Source organism: Thunnus thynnus, chromosome 19, assembly GCF_963924715.1.
Source record: "Thunnus thynnus chromosome 19, fThuThy2.1, whole genome shotgun sequence".
Classification (NCBI taxonomy): domain Eukaryota; kingdom Metazoa; phylum Chordata; class Actinopteri; order Scombriformes; family Scombridae; genus Thunnus; species Thunnus thynnus.
Genome location: NC_089535.1, coordinates 25,588,788 through 25,603,575, shown reverse-complemented (window position 1 = coordinate 25,603,575; position 14,788 = coordinate 25,588,788). Strand labels below are relative to the sequence as shown.

Here is a 14,788-nt window from a genome sequence, read left to right as displayed (position 1 = left end):
AACATCCTTTGGATTTGGTTGAACTTTGAAAAATCGAGAGGGACAAGGGAACAGCCAATAGAAGGCTGATGCATTTGCAGGGTATTCCTATGCCTGCCTATGGTGCTGTGAAAGTAAATATCTTTCAGAGGGATGGTATTAAAAGAAAAAAACAGCCACGTCATCACTCATGTAATATTATACAGACAGCAAGCAGCTCTGTGAGGATGCCTTGCCTTTAGCAAAATGCTAACATCAGCATGATCACAAAGACAGTGCTAACATTCTGATATTTAGCAGTATAACATTTACCATGTTCATCATCTGTGGTTACCATGGTAGCATACTAGCATTTACTAATCAGCATTTAACACAAAGTACAGCTGGGACTGCAGTTATTTGGTCATAAATCAAAGTATTAGACAAATTAAACTTGATTTGACCTGATGATTGCGTTAGATGAAAAGTCAGAAGTTATTTCAATTCATCCTGACGGGGACATGAGTGTCTGTGCCAAATTATAATCCATCCAATAGTTGAGGCATTAATGCAGCAGAAGGCACAGGGTCAAGCAAGGCGAATGGCTTTCCAGAGCAACCTTTCCCTCTGCATTAGGTGATTTTAGGGGAGCCACCAGTCCCCAAAGAAATGTGATCTGGCATGGGTGGCCTTATGATCTATTTTGCCACATTAACAAAACAAAAGGTTAAAGATTCTGATTTTAATAAGTGTGTGAGTAACCACGGCCCTTTTAGCTGTTACTGGACTTCCAGAACCACAGTTATGCTAATGTTAGCTTTAGGTTGTGCAAGCAGGTGTTGATGTTGGAATGTCAGTTTAGCTCTAATGTTATGCCATCTAATATCCTTTTTGCCTATATTTGTCTAACAAGTGAATAAAATACTCTGTTAAAATAAATGAATAACATAATTAAAGTAAAAACTCACGTCAACAACAGGACACATAACAGAAACTGAGCTAAAAAGAGAAATGATTTAAACAAACTGAGGAAATTAAAGAGATTAAAACAATAACAGGCAGCTAATAAAAACTAAGCCAAGGGCGACACCTTGAGGTGAAACAAAAACATGATAACGAAGCCCAACCAAGCAAAACTGTAGAGAGTTCAGGACAGGGACAAATCATGGAAAATAGCCCTTACATTTGTTCTTTGGTTCATAGGACTTTCATAAAACAGAAAAAACAAACTGGCATATAGTGATCTCTGATTGGCTAATAAGAATCCAGTGTAACAGTTATTTGTACTCTACGGAGTGAATCATTTACAAAAGCAAAAACACTACAGAAACATTTTAATGGACTATGAGTATAAAAGGGTTAACTGATTTTTTCAGGAACAACTGAGTTATTCCATTGTACCCTGCTATAGATCTAGTATACATAAACCATAATATCTGTTTTACCAACTTCAAAACATACATCATACCAGTACTGGTGTTTCCTATTACAAATCTTCATGACACTTTTTATATAAGCATGTCAAGACACTGATCATTATCGACCAAATAGGAGTGTGTGGAACACATTTTGTTAAATTGTAAGTAATTATTACATTGTCAGTGTCTCCACTAAAGGTTGACATAACAAGGCTCCGCTGGGCTGATGAGGCAATTGCAGGGAACTTGAACTGAGTTACGTAACACAGTTTCTCCAGTCAGAACAAACTGTATTAAATGTTTATCAGATTGTGTCGGTATATCACCCTATAACGTTATTTTATATCTTTGCATGGGCAGTTTTAATTGTGTACTTAAAGCAGAAGGTTTTTTACTAGGGCTATAAACACGCTGACTCATTGAAACCACTCCTCTTCCTGGAATGATTTCAAGTGCAATAAACCCTCCCTCTATTTCCTGCTTTCCAACACAGTCAGTCCCATTCAGTCCAAATGTTTCCTGCCTCCTTTTACTTCAGCAGATCTGTCAGTGTATAGATGGGAGTAACTGTTATGTTGTAAAGTGAAGCCCCATTCATTGCAGATCAGCAAGCACATATAACGAAAGGGAACAAAGCTTTGGTTTGGACTATCAGTTCTCAGTGCTCATCATGCATGTGAAAGTGAAACTATTTCACATTCACTGTCTCTGAGCGATGAAATGGCGCACCAACAAAACCTGCTTGACCAGAAAAAACTCTGCTGTTCGATCTGTTTGGATCTACTGAAGGATCCAGTGACTATTCCCTGTGGACACAGCTATTGTATGAACTGTATTAAAAGCCACTGGCTTGAAGAGCATCAGAAGAAAATCCGCAGCTGTCCTCAGTGCAGACAAATCTTCAGACCGAAGCCTGTCCTGGTGAAAAACACCATGTTAGCAGATTTAGTGGAGGAAGTGAAGAAGATAGAACTCCAAGCTGCTCCACCTGATCACTGCTATGCCGGACCTGAAGACGTTGCCTGTGATTTCTGCACCGGCAGAAAACTGAAAGCTCTCAAGTCCTGTCTGCAGTGTCTGGTCTCTTACTGTGAGCAACACCTCCAGCCTCACTATGAATCTCCTGCCTTTGAAAAACACAAGCTGGTCGACCCCTCCAAGAAGCTTCATGAGAACATCTGCTCTCATCATGGTAAAATTATGAAGATTTTCTGCCGTACTGATCAAAAATGTATCTGTTGTGTTTGCTGCATGGATGAACATGAAGGCCATGACACTGTCTTAGCTTCAGAGGAAAGGACTAAGAGGCAGGGAGAGCTTGGAACGAGTCGACAAAAAATCCAGCAGAGAATCCAGGACAGAGAAAAAGATGTGAAGATGCTTCAACAGGAGCTGGAAACCATTAATCGCACTGCTGATAGAGCAATGAGTAACAGCGAGAAGATCTTCATTGAGCTGGTCCGTCTTATCAAGAATAGAAGCTCTGATGTGAAGCAGCAGATCAGATCCAAGCAGAAAACTGAGGTCAGTCGGGCAAAAGAGCTTCAGGAGAAGCTGCAGCAGGAGATTGTCGAGCTGAGAAGGAAAGATAAAGCTCTGGAGCAGCTCTCGCACACAGAGGACCACTCTCTATTCCTACACAATTACTCCTCGTTGTCCCAACTTAGTGAATATACAGACTCACCCAGCATCAAAATCCGTCCTCAGAGGTACTTTGAAGGTGTGACAGAAGCTGTGTCTGTGGTCAGAGATAAACTACAGGAAATTCTTGGTGAGGTATGGACCAAGATCTCACAAGTAGTGACTGAGGGTGATATTTTACTGCCACAAGAAGAGCCTAAGACCAGAGCTGAATTTTTACAATACACACACCAAAGCACACTGGATCCAAATACAGCAAACGCCTGGTTGTTATTATCAGATGAGAACAGAAAAGCTACGGTAGCTAAACAAAAACAGCTATATTCTAGTCATCAAGACAGATTTACTGACATGTTTCAGGTCCTGGGTAGAGAGAGTCTGAGTGGATGTTGTTACTGGGAGGTGGAGAGGAGCAGATATGAAGTTTCAGTGGCAGTTGCATACAAGAATATTAGCAGAACGGGATATGAAAGTGGATTTGGAAATGATGACAGGTCTTGGGCCTTGGAGTGTTTCGACAAACGTTATGAATTCAGACATAATGGCGTTACAACTTATATCTCAGGCCCTCAATCATCCAGAGTAGGAGTGTACCTGGATCACAGAGCAGGTATTCTGTCCTTCTACAGCATCTCTGACACCATGACTCTCCTCCACAGAGTCCAGACCACATTCACTCAGCCGCTCTATCAGGGACTTGGTATTTTTGGTTCAGATGATAATGGATCTGCTGCTGAGCTCTGTAAGCTTGAGTAGAAAGAAGTTAAGAGGCAGTGGGAGTAGGGGTGTGAGTCAGTGGCTTCACAGAGATTAAACTCTCTTCATGAGTCAGTGATTAATGATTTAACAAGTATTGTTTTTTCTTTTTGATTTGATCTGACTATGTGTATTATCATTTGATTCAGAAACTATAATAAGACGTTATTATGGTTTTGGCTTTGAAGTATTGCAATTCCAGTGCAGTTTTGCAATGTTTGGATTCTTCCTTTAAGGGATGCCAAAAAAGTGAGTTCTTAGTAATGAAAGTGTTGAAAGTGTCTTAGTCACGGTCTTTCTCAGTCATGTGTGCTTGTGAAATGCAGTGTGAGTAACATTTCCAGAATGTTGAAACTCCTAAGAATTATTCCAAGGAACTCGCTATACTCCAACAATTATGGTTTAGAGTTGCTGTCTTTTCTTCACATTGAACTCTTGTATTACTACATTCCAAATGTTTTATCTTCAGGTACAAATTTTGCACCAGAAATGAAGTTACAGCTGGGTAAAACCACAGTGCACTTCCTATATGATGATATTTTTTTTATAAATAAATCTTTTTACAGTTGCACATTATTGCTTTGAATCTGTAAATAATTTAACATGTTCAATTGTCTACTCTTACATATAGTGTTCCTTTATTTCATGTGAACATTTGCACTTTCATTTTAGATTGAAGTAATATTTTTGTGATTTTGTTTTTATAGAAACCTGGATTGTGATCATTGTATACAATTGTCATGAAAAGCACTTTGCCAATAAACTGAGATCCTCAGTTTTGCTTCAATGACCATGATGTTCACTATGTATTGTACTATAAAAAAAAAAATCATTAAGATATCTCAACTGAAAGCATCTGACTGCCTGAAAGTCATGAGTTCAGGTTAAAGTACTTACACTGAATTCATGCATACAGCCAAACATGCATTTTTTACATTTATCAGATAATTGTAGTTACTTGTTACTTAGATTAACATTTTACATATTTTAAATACAAAACATAGGATCTGTTTATAAAATATGATGCATTTACGACATACAGTATACAAAGTAGTTCACATTAGCTCAACCAGCTACAATATTCTATAATATAAATTCTGTTCACATTTTAACGTTTCATTAATGATAATCAATAGTGTCTTGGTGAGTCGTTCTCCAGTCACTCTGGGCTCTGGCTAATAAGAGGACTACAATTTCTGTTGCACTTAGGCAAGAGGACATGAATAAGCAACTTAAATGTTTCACATATAAACATATGAATAAAATAAGAGTTTAAGTGCTGTAAATGATGATGAAACAATCTTATAAAATAATTAACTTAATTCTGCAAAAGTCTAAAATAATATTGTGGTATTATTACATGGCAATGGGTTGTTATTTAAATTTATTTTTGTCTTTCATTCATATTTGTCCTTTTATGCTGTATTATTTATGTTCGAATTACAGTCGATTCAGGAACAACTTGTTTTACCAATGATACATGCAATTAATTGCACACAAACATGTGCTCATCATGCATGCATGCTTTCTTGTAATGTTGTGTGCAATTTTACAACATTACAAGAAAGTCCAAGAACACAAAAATAACTTCTTTTTTTTATATCTTAAGCGGAACCTTTTCGTCTGCGCCTACACGGACTGTTTTTGGTGCAGTACTGCATAACACGGAAGTGAAGCACTGCCCCTGCTTCTGTTTATGTCTTGGTTCGGGATAGAGAGCTTACTTTCACTAAAACCATGGCAGTGAGCGCAGTTCACCTGGAGTCCGACGCCTTCCTGGTGTGCATGAATCACGCGCTGAGCACGGAGAAGGAGGAGGTGATGGGTCTTTGCATCGGACAGGTGGAGAACGCCCGGATCGTCCACATCCACTCCGTCATCATCCTCCGCCGCTCGGACAAGAGGAAGGACCGGGTGGAGATCTCCCCGGAGCAGCTGTCAGCGGCCTCCACAGAGGCTGAGCGGCTGGCAGACATGACCGGCAGACCGATGCGGGTGGTTGGCTGGTACCACTCCCACCCTCACATCACCGTGTGGCCGTCCCACGTAGACGTGCGGACCCAGGCCATGTACCAGATGCTGGACCAGTGCTTCGTCGGGCTCATCTTCTCCTGCTTCATCGAGGACAAGAATACGAAGACGGGGCGCGTGCTGTACACCTGCTTCCAGTCCGTGCAGGCTCAGAAGGGCTCCGAGTACGAGCGCGTGGAGATCCCCATCCACGTAGTGCCGCGCGACGCCATCGGCAAGGTGTGCCTGGAATCGGCGGTGGAGCTGCCGCGGATCCTGTGCCAGGAGGAGCAGGACACCTACCGCAAGATCCACAGCCTGGCACACCTGGACCCCGTCACTAAGATCCACAACGGCTCCGTGTTCACTAAGAACCTGTGCAGCCAGATGTCGGCGGTGAGCGGGCCGCTGCTGCAGTGGCTGGAGGACCGGCTGGAGCAGAACCAGCAGAGCATCGTGGAGCTGCAGCGGGAGAAGGAGAGGCTGCTGCAGGAGCTGGCCGCTCTGTGAGCCGGGAGGACAGTCTGGAGACCACAATCAGTTCCTTCAAAACGACCTTCTGCTCTGCTCGTTTTAGCTTTCTTACCGTTTTCTTACCTCCCAGGCAGGTGTGGGTCGAACATCAGTACTTTGTTGGTACCAACAGAAAAGTGTTTGTGGGATAGAATATCAGAAACTAAAGTACCAAAAGTTGGCATTGAATGTCGGTCAGATTTGTTGTCCTGGTTACTTATTCTTGATCGCATATTTCCTCATTCGTCAATTATATTTTGACAAAACTGTGACTGCATTATTTAGGTAAAGTTCTTTGAGCAGTGCTATGGCTGCAACTGATTACTTTCATTATTGAATAATCTGCTCTCAATTAATTAAAAGAAAAAGAGTCCAGAGAATGTCTTGTTTTGTCCAACATAAAAGCTTTTGAGAGGATCGAACCAGAGAATTTGTTGCATTTTTGCATTGAAAAATCTTTTTTTTTTTTTTTAAATTGATCATCAATACTGATTGGTTTAATGATTACTTCTTTCAGCTCTTCATGGAGTGTAGAAAACTGTCAAGTACGGAAACCTGTCTGGTCATATTTGTAGTTTTGCTTATTAATTCTTTGAGCAGATAGTTTTAAATAATTACCTGGTTTATTTGGAGCATCGGGTTCATTTTGTTAAAAAGAAAAAAGTTTATATTCCTCAAACTTGGGTACTGAAAGGTATCCTTTTGGTAATTTATGGAGTCCAAATGTATTTTTAATCTATTATGCACAGGTTAATAATTAATGCACAATTGATGTGCATAAGCTATTATCTTATGTGCATAATATATGAATTGCAATCAATTATACAGTATCATGTTGGCACCAGTATTAAATAATTTCACGATACCCAGCTCCTCCCCAGGCTGCTGCTGTTTCCGTTCATTTCAGTCTAGTTTTGAAATCAATTTAAAGAGACTTGAGATTTGCTCGAAATCTGTCATCCATCATTCAAATGAACATTATTATAGTTTGGTGTAGAACAAAAAAATGAATCAGTAACAGTTTGGATAATCATTATGTCAAAAACTCTGGTTCCAGCTTCTGGAGTGGGAGGATTAACTGCTTGTCTCTGTTTTCTGTCATTGTAAATTTAATATTTTGGGGTTTTGGACTGTTGGTCAAACAAACAACAAATTTGAAGACATCATTGGGCTCTGGGAAACTCAATTTTGAGTATTATAGAGAATATTATAGAATATTATTAACAATTTCTGCGAAGTCCATTTCACTAGATGCCACTAAATCTTACACACTAGACCTTTAAAATGTCCAAAAGTAGCAAAGTCGATCACAGTTTACCAGAACACAAGGTCACGTCTAGATATTTCTTGCTTTGGAGCTACATGTTCAACTATCACATATTGATGTAACGTTTGCGTGTCCAGATACTTTTGACCACATATTGTGCCTTGATTTGTCAAGTATTTCATTCTGCTATATCTGCTTATTTTACATAATGCGACAGAAGCTAATGGTTAACTAGAGGGAAAGCTGATGGTGTAAAATATTAAATGATTTATGGAAACATGCAAAACTACAGCTGGGAACATGCAGTGGTCATGAAGAGTCTCCTTCCCTCAATAAAATCACTGACTGAGCCCGCTGACGGACGATGTGCCTTTGGACTAATCAAAGTGTTATTGTAGATATTGTACACTGTATATGAAGGGTATGGGGTGTAAAGTATGTAGGGACAGTTACTATTTGACTTTTGTTCACCATGTTTTGTTAATGCTTTGTCTTTCTGTTCTGCCTTATCCCAGATTTATAAAACCTGATATTGTTTTTCTTTTCCTCTCAGGTGGGATTTAAAGGAGCATTATTCAGGTGTGACTAATGTGTTATGTTTTTGTCTGAAATGTCAGCATCCAGCAACTGTAAAATAAAATATCTTTTGAATATTAAGTAAGTGTTTCAGGAATTTATTGTAGAGATGTTGAACATTCAGCTTTAAATGTTCATAGTTTTTTTCTGTTTTAATATTATAATAGGTTTACAGTCATTTGTTATTTCCAGCAGCTGGCTATACTTGACTTCTGTATGGGCTCTGATAAACTCATCAACATTTTGTTGACTAAATTATTAAATAAACAAATAGACCATTTTAAACAGGATCAATATGAGCAAATACAAGATTTTTTTAGTAATGTGGCAGGGTAGGCTATTACTCCAGCAGAGCTAAGTATGTATTGGATGTTGTTATTTGTGCAAATGAATGGTTATTTGGTGGCGAAAAGTAGAAAATCAAAGTCATATCAAAGGACTGTAAATGCAGGTTTTTATAACAGCTTGAGCTGTCACCGCCTGTGGTTGACAGGCAAACAGAAAACAAACCTGAAGTTAAAGGCAGCAAAATTTACTGTCATAACTGGTCTACTGTTGAGTAGCTGAACATGTTATCTGGAGGCTGGAACAAATGTCCTGGTGAGGGTCAGTTTGTGGCTGAAACATGATTCAGGATGAACCACAAAATGAAGGTTGTTTTTTGTAATAACGATTTGTTTAACTGTAGTTTTTTTCCTACTTTTATTTTTAGCCACACTAGAGGCTTGGCTATGGGGCTGTTGGTCTACCAACCACTGTGGTCGAGAAATATCCCAAAATATCTTAAGAACTATCTCACTGTGAACCATAAAGTTCATTTGTGGTGAACATCATGGTTCTACTATTGGGTGGGTTGCCATGAAATGTACAAACATTCATGTCCCCTTCAGGAAGAATTGCAATAACTTAAGCGATCCCCTTTTTCATGTAGTGCATCAACATTTAATTTGTCCAATACTTTGCTCAAAATTCCATCATTATCAGCTTCTTGTTTTGAGTAGTGATAATCAGCAAATGTTGGTAATTGTTAACTGAACTAGCAATCACTGTGGTGTGACATTGTCTTCACAATGAAGTCAAAGAGGGATAAGTTCCTGTCCTATAGGATTATAACTAGAAATGAGAGCAGTCAGGGGAGCAGATGAGATGAGGGTGACAGTGTGGAAGATAATTCCAGTGAGAGAGAGGAATGACTTGCTGTTTCCCCTGTAAGAATAAACATGCATGACATACTCTATATAATCTAAACTTGTAAGGGTAAGCTTGTACACTGTGTACATGCTCACCTCATATAACATCATAGTTTGTTTTTCATGATTTTATTCATTATTTACTCATTTGCCTCTACTCCACTAAAGAGCTTTTATAATGAATACAACTGATCAGTCAGAGAGCACCATGTCCCACTTTTTTGTTTTGTTGAAAAGCAAGTCATCCTTTTGAATTGCAGCATGTCAGCGTGTCAGCCAAGAGACAAATGTAAGAAATATTTAACTATTTGCCTCCACTCTTAGCCTCTCGACAGTTTAGTTTGTTGGACGTCTGTCATGCCTGTATTTCACCACCAGGTGTCCCCTTAGGTTCAGTGTTCCCATGGAAACTGTTAGTGTAACCACCTGTGTTAGTGTTCTCACCCTAGACCTGATTAACCTTCCTAGTTTCTGTTTCTGTTTGTTCTTGGTTTTCTGTCTAATATATTGTTGTTGAGCTGTACTGTTTAGACCATTCTCTGTTTAATGGACTCTAAACCTTTGCCTGCTTGTTTGACCGAAGAAAATCTGACCTCTTTTACTAAAGTCAGTAATATAGTTTCTTTTACTTAGAGTATCTTTAGGGAGTGTGGCCTTCTCAGCAGGATCCATTGGATTGTTATCAGCATTGTTGTTGTGTTAGGTGAGGCTACATAGTTTTTATTCATTTGATCCTTATCTGGAAGTTGCTCAACATCCTCCTGATCACATTCTTCATTTATGTTACAAATTATATTTTGTTAACCTATTTTCCGTGCTGTATTTCTGTTATTTGGTTTTCTTGGTCTATTCTATACACACAATATCTATTGCGCATCTGTCTGTCCTGGAGGAGGGATCCCTCCTCTGTTGCTCCTCTTCCTGAGGTTTCTTCCATTTTATCCCTGTTAAAGGGTTTTTTAGGGAGTTTTTCCTTAGTCGAATCGAGGGTCTAAGGACAGAGGATGTTGTATTGCTGTATATACTGTGAAGCCCCCTGAGGCAAATTTGTGATTTGTGAAATTAGGCTATACAAATAAAATTGACTTGACTGGACTATTTTCAGTGATGATATGAACCTCTGAAGTTTTTTTCTCAGTGCAGGATGAGCTGCTGCTGTTTTGGCTTTTATTTGAATATCTTTGCTTTGTAGCTTGTTAATAAGAATTTTTAAGACTTTACTATACTAGATGATCTGTTGAAACATGCAGCCTAGAACTTTGCCCAGGGACAAAGAACAATCAATCTATCGATCAATCAATCTATCGATCAATCAATCAATCAATCAATCAATCAATCAATCAATCAATCAATCAATCAATCAATCAATCAATCAATCAATTAATCAATCAATCAATTTTATTCAAAGTGCAGAATCACCATGCAGCATGGTCCCAATACACTTTACAATTAAAGATAATTCATAGGACAAAAAATACAGCAACCAATTTACAATAATAAAAAATGGAATGTTAATCAATGTTAAATGGATGTTAAAAGGTGATGGACCTGACTATGTTCTACTGTAGGCTGTAATGAGGTGACTGAAGGTAGGTTTTCAGTCTTGATTTAAAGATTTCTACTGAATGTGCTTCTTTAAATGTAAAGATGGCCATTTCAGAGATAAGGGGCACAGTAGGCAAATGCTCTGAAGCCAACTGATTTTTTGTTGACTGACACAAACAACCACTTTTTCAGCTTGAAAAAAACAAACTTAAAAATGTATTATCAGAATAATGAGTTGATCTTTACTTTTTTGAACACAACAAATTATCACCTATTCAGTTGTGATAAAAGTAACACATAATAATTAGTAAAAACTCTACACAATAATTAAACAAAATCAAAGCCCAGTGTATAATTTTCCCTGTTTTTATCCTATGTGGCTGTACAAGATGTTTGTAAAATGTGTGTTTTCAATGTACCAGCTTTAGCTGGTAAAACAAAGAGAAACGTGCTGCTTAAAGAAACTCTAACTCTCATTCTCTTCCATTTCCTCTCTAATAACTTGTGTCTACAGGTCATGCAACACAGCTGTGCAGCCGAAACCTAAGAAATGACTAGCCCTGAATCCAGCATAGAGCGGCTGAGTGAATGTGGTCTGGACTCTGTGGAGGAGAGTCATGGTGTCAGAGACACTGTAGAAGGACAGAATACCTGCTCTGTGATCCAGGTACACTCCTACTCTGGATGATTGAGGGCCTGAGATATAAGTTCTGACTTTATTATGAATGAATACATAACTATAGCCTATACACTCTAATGCCCAAGACTTGGCATTGTTTCCAAATTCACTGTCATCTCCTGTTCTGCTAATATCGTTGTATGTGACTACCACAAAAACCCCAAAATCGCTCCACTCCACCTCCCAGTAGTGACGTCCAGTCAGGCTCTCTCTACTCAGGACCTGAGATCTGTTCATGAATCTCTCTGGGTGACTAGAATATGCCTGTCTTTTACTCACATATGTTAGTTTTCTGTTCCCTTCAGATAATAACAACTGTGAGTTTGCTGTGTTTGGATCCAGCGTGATAGGACATGAAAACTGTAAGAACTCATCTCTGGTCTTGGGCTCTGCTCGTGGCAGTAAAACATCCACCTCTGTCACTGTCCATGAAAGTTTCGGCCACATCTCATTAAGAATGTCCTGTAGTTTATCTCTGACCTCTGACACAGCCAGCATCACATTCTCAAAGTACCGCAAAGGACGGAGCTTGGTGCAAGGTGACTTTGTAGATTCACTGAGTGTTGAAAGCAAGGGGAAAATGTGTAGAAATTGTGTGTGATTCTCTGAATGTGAGAGTTGTTCCAGTTCAGCATCTTTCCTCCTCAGATCAGTGATCTCCTGCTGCAGCTTCTTCTGAAGCTCTTTGGCCCGACTCACTTCAGTTTTCTGCTGGGATCTGATCTGTTGTTTCATATCAGAGCTTCTTTTCTCAATGAGACGGATCAACTCATTGAAAGTCTTATCACTGTTCAACACTGCTTTATCAGCAGAACAATTGACATTCTCCACCTCCTGCTGAAGCATCTTCACGTCTTTCTCTCTGTCCTGGATTCTCTGCTTGATTTTTTGCTGATTTATCCCGAGTTCTCTCTGTCTGTCATTCCTTTCTGCTGAAGCTAAGACAGTGTCATGGTCTTTATGTTCATCCATGGAGCAGAGATAACAGATACAGTGCTGATCAGTGCGGCAGAAAATCTTCATCACCTCATTGTGACGAGAGCAGACGTTCTCCTGAAGCTTCTTGGAGGGGTCGACCAGCTTGTGTTTTTCAAAGGCAGGAGATTCAAAGTGAGGCTGGAGGTGTTGCTCACAGTAAGAGACCAGACACTGCAGACAGGACTTGAGAGCTTTCAGTTTTCTCCCAGTGCAGAAATCACAGGCAACGTCTTCAGGTCCGACATAGCAGTGATCAGCCAGAGCAACTTGGAGTTCTGTCTTCTTCAGCCCCTCAACTAAATCTGCTAAGATGGTGTTTTTCACCAGGACAGGCTTCGGTCTGAAAATCTTTCTGCACTGAGGACAGCTGTTGATTTCCTTCTGATCATCCTCATCCCAGTGGCATTTAATACAGTTCATGCAGTAGTTGTGTCCACAGGGAATAGTCACTGGATCCTTCATTAGATCCAGGCAGATGGAACAGCAGAGTTTTTTGCTGTCAAACTTAAATCCTTGCTGCGCCATTTCACTTCTCAGACAAAGTTTTAGTGAATAGTTTGTGAATGTCATACAGTTTGACAGTATAAAGGTGGGAGGACTGGTTTTTCAGATTCTGCTAAATTCCAAAAAGGGGAGTAGTTTAAAAGAGGAAGAGACTGAACAGTCCTTGTTTACTGACTTACAGAGGAGGTCCGATCCATGGAAAAGATATAGAAACCAGTTTCCCTTTTGAACATTATTAAACTGTCATAAATGAAGTTTGTAGTGTCATATTACCCTATATTTTAATTTTTCATCAAAGTTAATATTGTCATTGTAAATATTTTCCCTGATAACTCTTCTTTTTGTATTGCAGAATCATTAATTAAACAGAATGACAAACAATAACAGGCTCAAGTAAAGCAGTTTTAGAGCAGGTAGGGGATAAGTTTTGAGAATCGTCTTGTTACCCAGAGAACCATATTAGTGCTTTGATTTTTAGGTGATTGTCATAGGTTTAGTATCAAAGATGGAATATAAAATGGGGATTTTCAATCAAGTGCTTTGTTGATAAATAAATGTGAGTGGTTATGACATCTCTTGGACAAAGTAGGCCATCCATCAAGTCCAAATCACAAAGCAATTGGACCTCTTAATGGCCAGTTGTTGAATTCTGACCCCACACACCTTTCTCATGCACATAGCAGAAGGCTCCAGCAACATACAACACACAAGGGGTGGTGAATTAGAAATCCTGCTTCTGTCATGTCAACAATGACTTGAGTCATGATGGTGGCTGATTCCTGCTTGGTCCAGTAGCCTTTGGTTTGGTCAAGTCAAGTTTTATCACCATCTTTACAGTAAGCACCAGGAATCTATACAATCAAATCTGTACCAAGAGACTCTCAGTAGTCCAATATTCACAGATGTTTTAACTTGAGTTTGGTCCAGTGTTCACTAGGGATGGGTATTGAGAACATTGGTCTTACATTGGTATTTGTTACTGATTGGTCAGAATCAGAATACCAGGAAGTGGCAGACTTTTGTAGAATATTGAAATGAAGTACTGTATGGATGCAGTCTGACATTTAAAGTATACACAAAAATTCTGCACCGTTTTAGTAACCAGTTCACTTGCTGCACCATTTCCACTCAGAGAAAATGTTCCAACATTTTGTGAATATTAACAATGTCATAGAGAGGGAGGAGGGAACGTTTGTCAGGTTCTGCTTCATTCTGGAAAGAGGAGCTGTTTGGAATTTAGATATCATCTCATTTTTATCTTTTCTTTTTGTTTTGTCACTACTCATGAAGCTTGTGCTAACCTGATACTAATTGCCTCCTCCCCTCTATGCATGTACACACACTACGTAGTGTTGTTGTGTATAAAGCTCCTTTTTGTTTCCTGATTCAAAATTACAGAATTCTACACTTCTAATTTTTCCTCTTGCTAGCTGTGTGTGTGTGTGTGTGTGTGTGTGTGTGTGTGTGTGTGTGTGTGTGTGTGTGTGTGTGTAGATCACTGTGAAGTTATTAGGATCTGAGTCTAGAGTTTTCTTGAGGCTTTCTTTAACTAAAATCAATAAAAGAGATCACATTACTTTACTTTTACTATCCTTACATGTGTTGCCTCTTGGTTTTCAATATAAGTTTGAAACTATTATCACTGAGCTGAAACTAATGCTAGAGGAAAGGTCATGGGGTCAATAACATCAAATGGTTTCATACTCCAACAGGACACAAATATCAGTAATGACAAAATCAAACACCATCATCA

The 14,788-nt window shown here is 39.2% G+C and overlaps 3 protein-coding genes across 3 annotated transcripts; 2 read left to right on the top strand and 1 right to left on the bottom strand.

The window, feature by feature from the left end:
- The first annotated feature begins 1,764 nt into the window (after positions 1-1,764).
- LOC137170692 (E3 ubiquitin/ISG15 ligase TRIM25-like) lies at positions 1,765-4,548 on the top strand. Its single transcript, XM_067574214.1, has one exon. The coding sequence runs from the start codon at positions 2,097-2,099 to the stop codon at positions 3,771-3,773; it is 1,677 nt and encodes a 558-aa protein (XP_067430315.1). The 5' UTR covers positions 1,765-2,096; the 3' UTR covers positions 3,774-4,548.
- Positions 4,549-5,368: 820 nt separating this feature from the next.
- On the top strand, positions 5,369-8,220 carry brcc3 (BRCA1/BRCA2-containing complex, subunit 3). The gene has a single exon (XM_067574216.1). It carries the CDS (start codon positions 5,511-5,513, stop codon positions 6,291-6,293), a length of 783 nt encoding a protein of 260 aa, XP_067430317.1. The 5' UTR covers positions 5,369-5,510; the 3' UTR covers positions 6,294-8,220.
- Positions 8,221-11,179: 2,959 nt separating this feature from the next.
- LOC137170864 (tripartite motif-containing protein 16-like) lies at positions 11,180-13,159 on the bottom strand. Its single transcript, XM_067574477.1, has one exon. It carries the CDS (start codon positions 13,099-13,101, stop codon positions 11,383-11,385), a length of 1,719 nt encoding a protein of 572 aa, XP_067430578.1. The 5' UTR covers positions 13,102-13,159; the 3' UTR covers positions 11,180-11,382.
- Between the last annotated feature and the right edge of the window lie 1,629 nt (positions 13,160-14,788).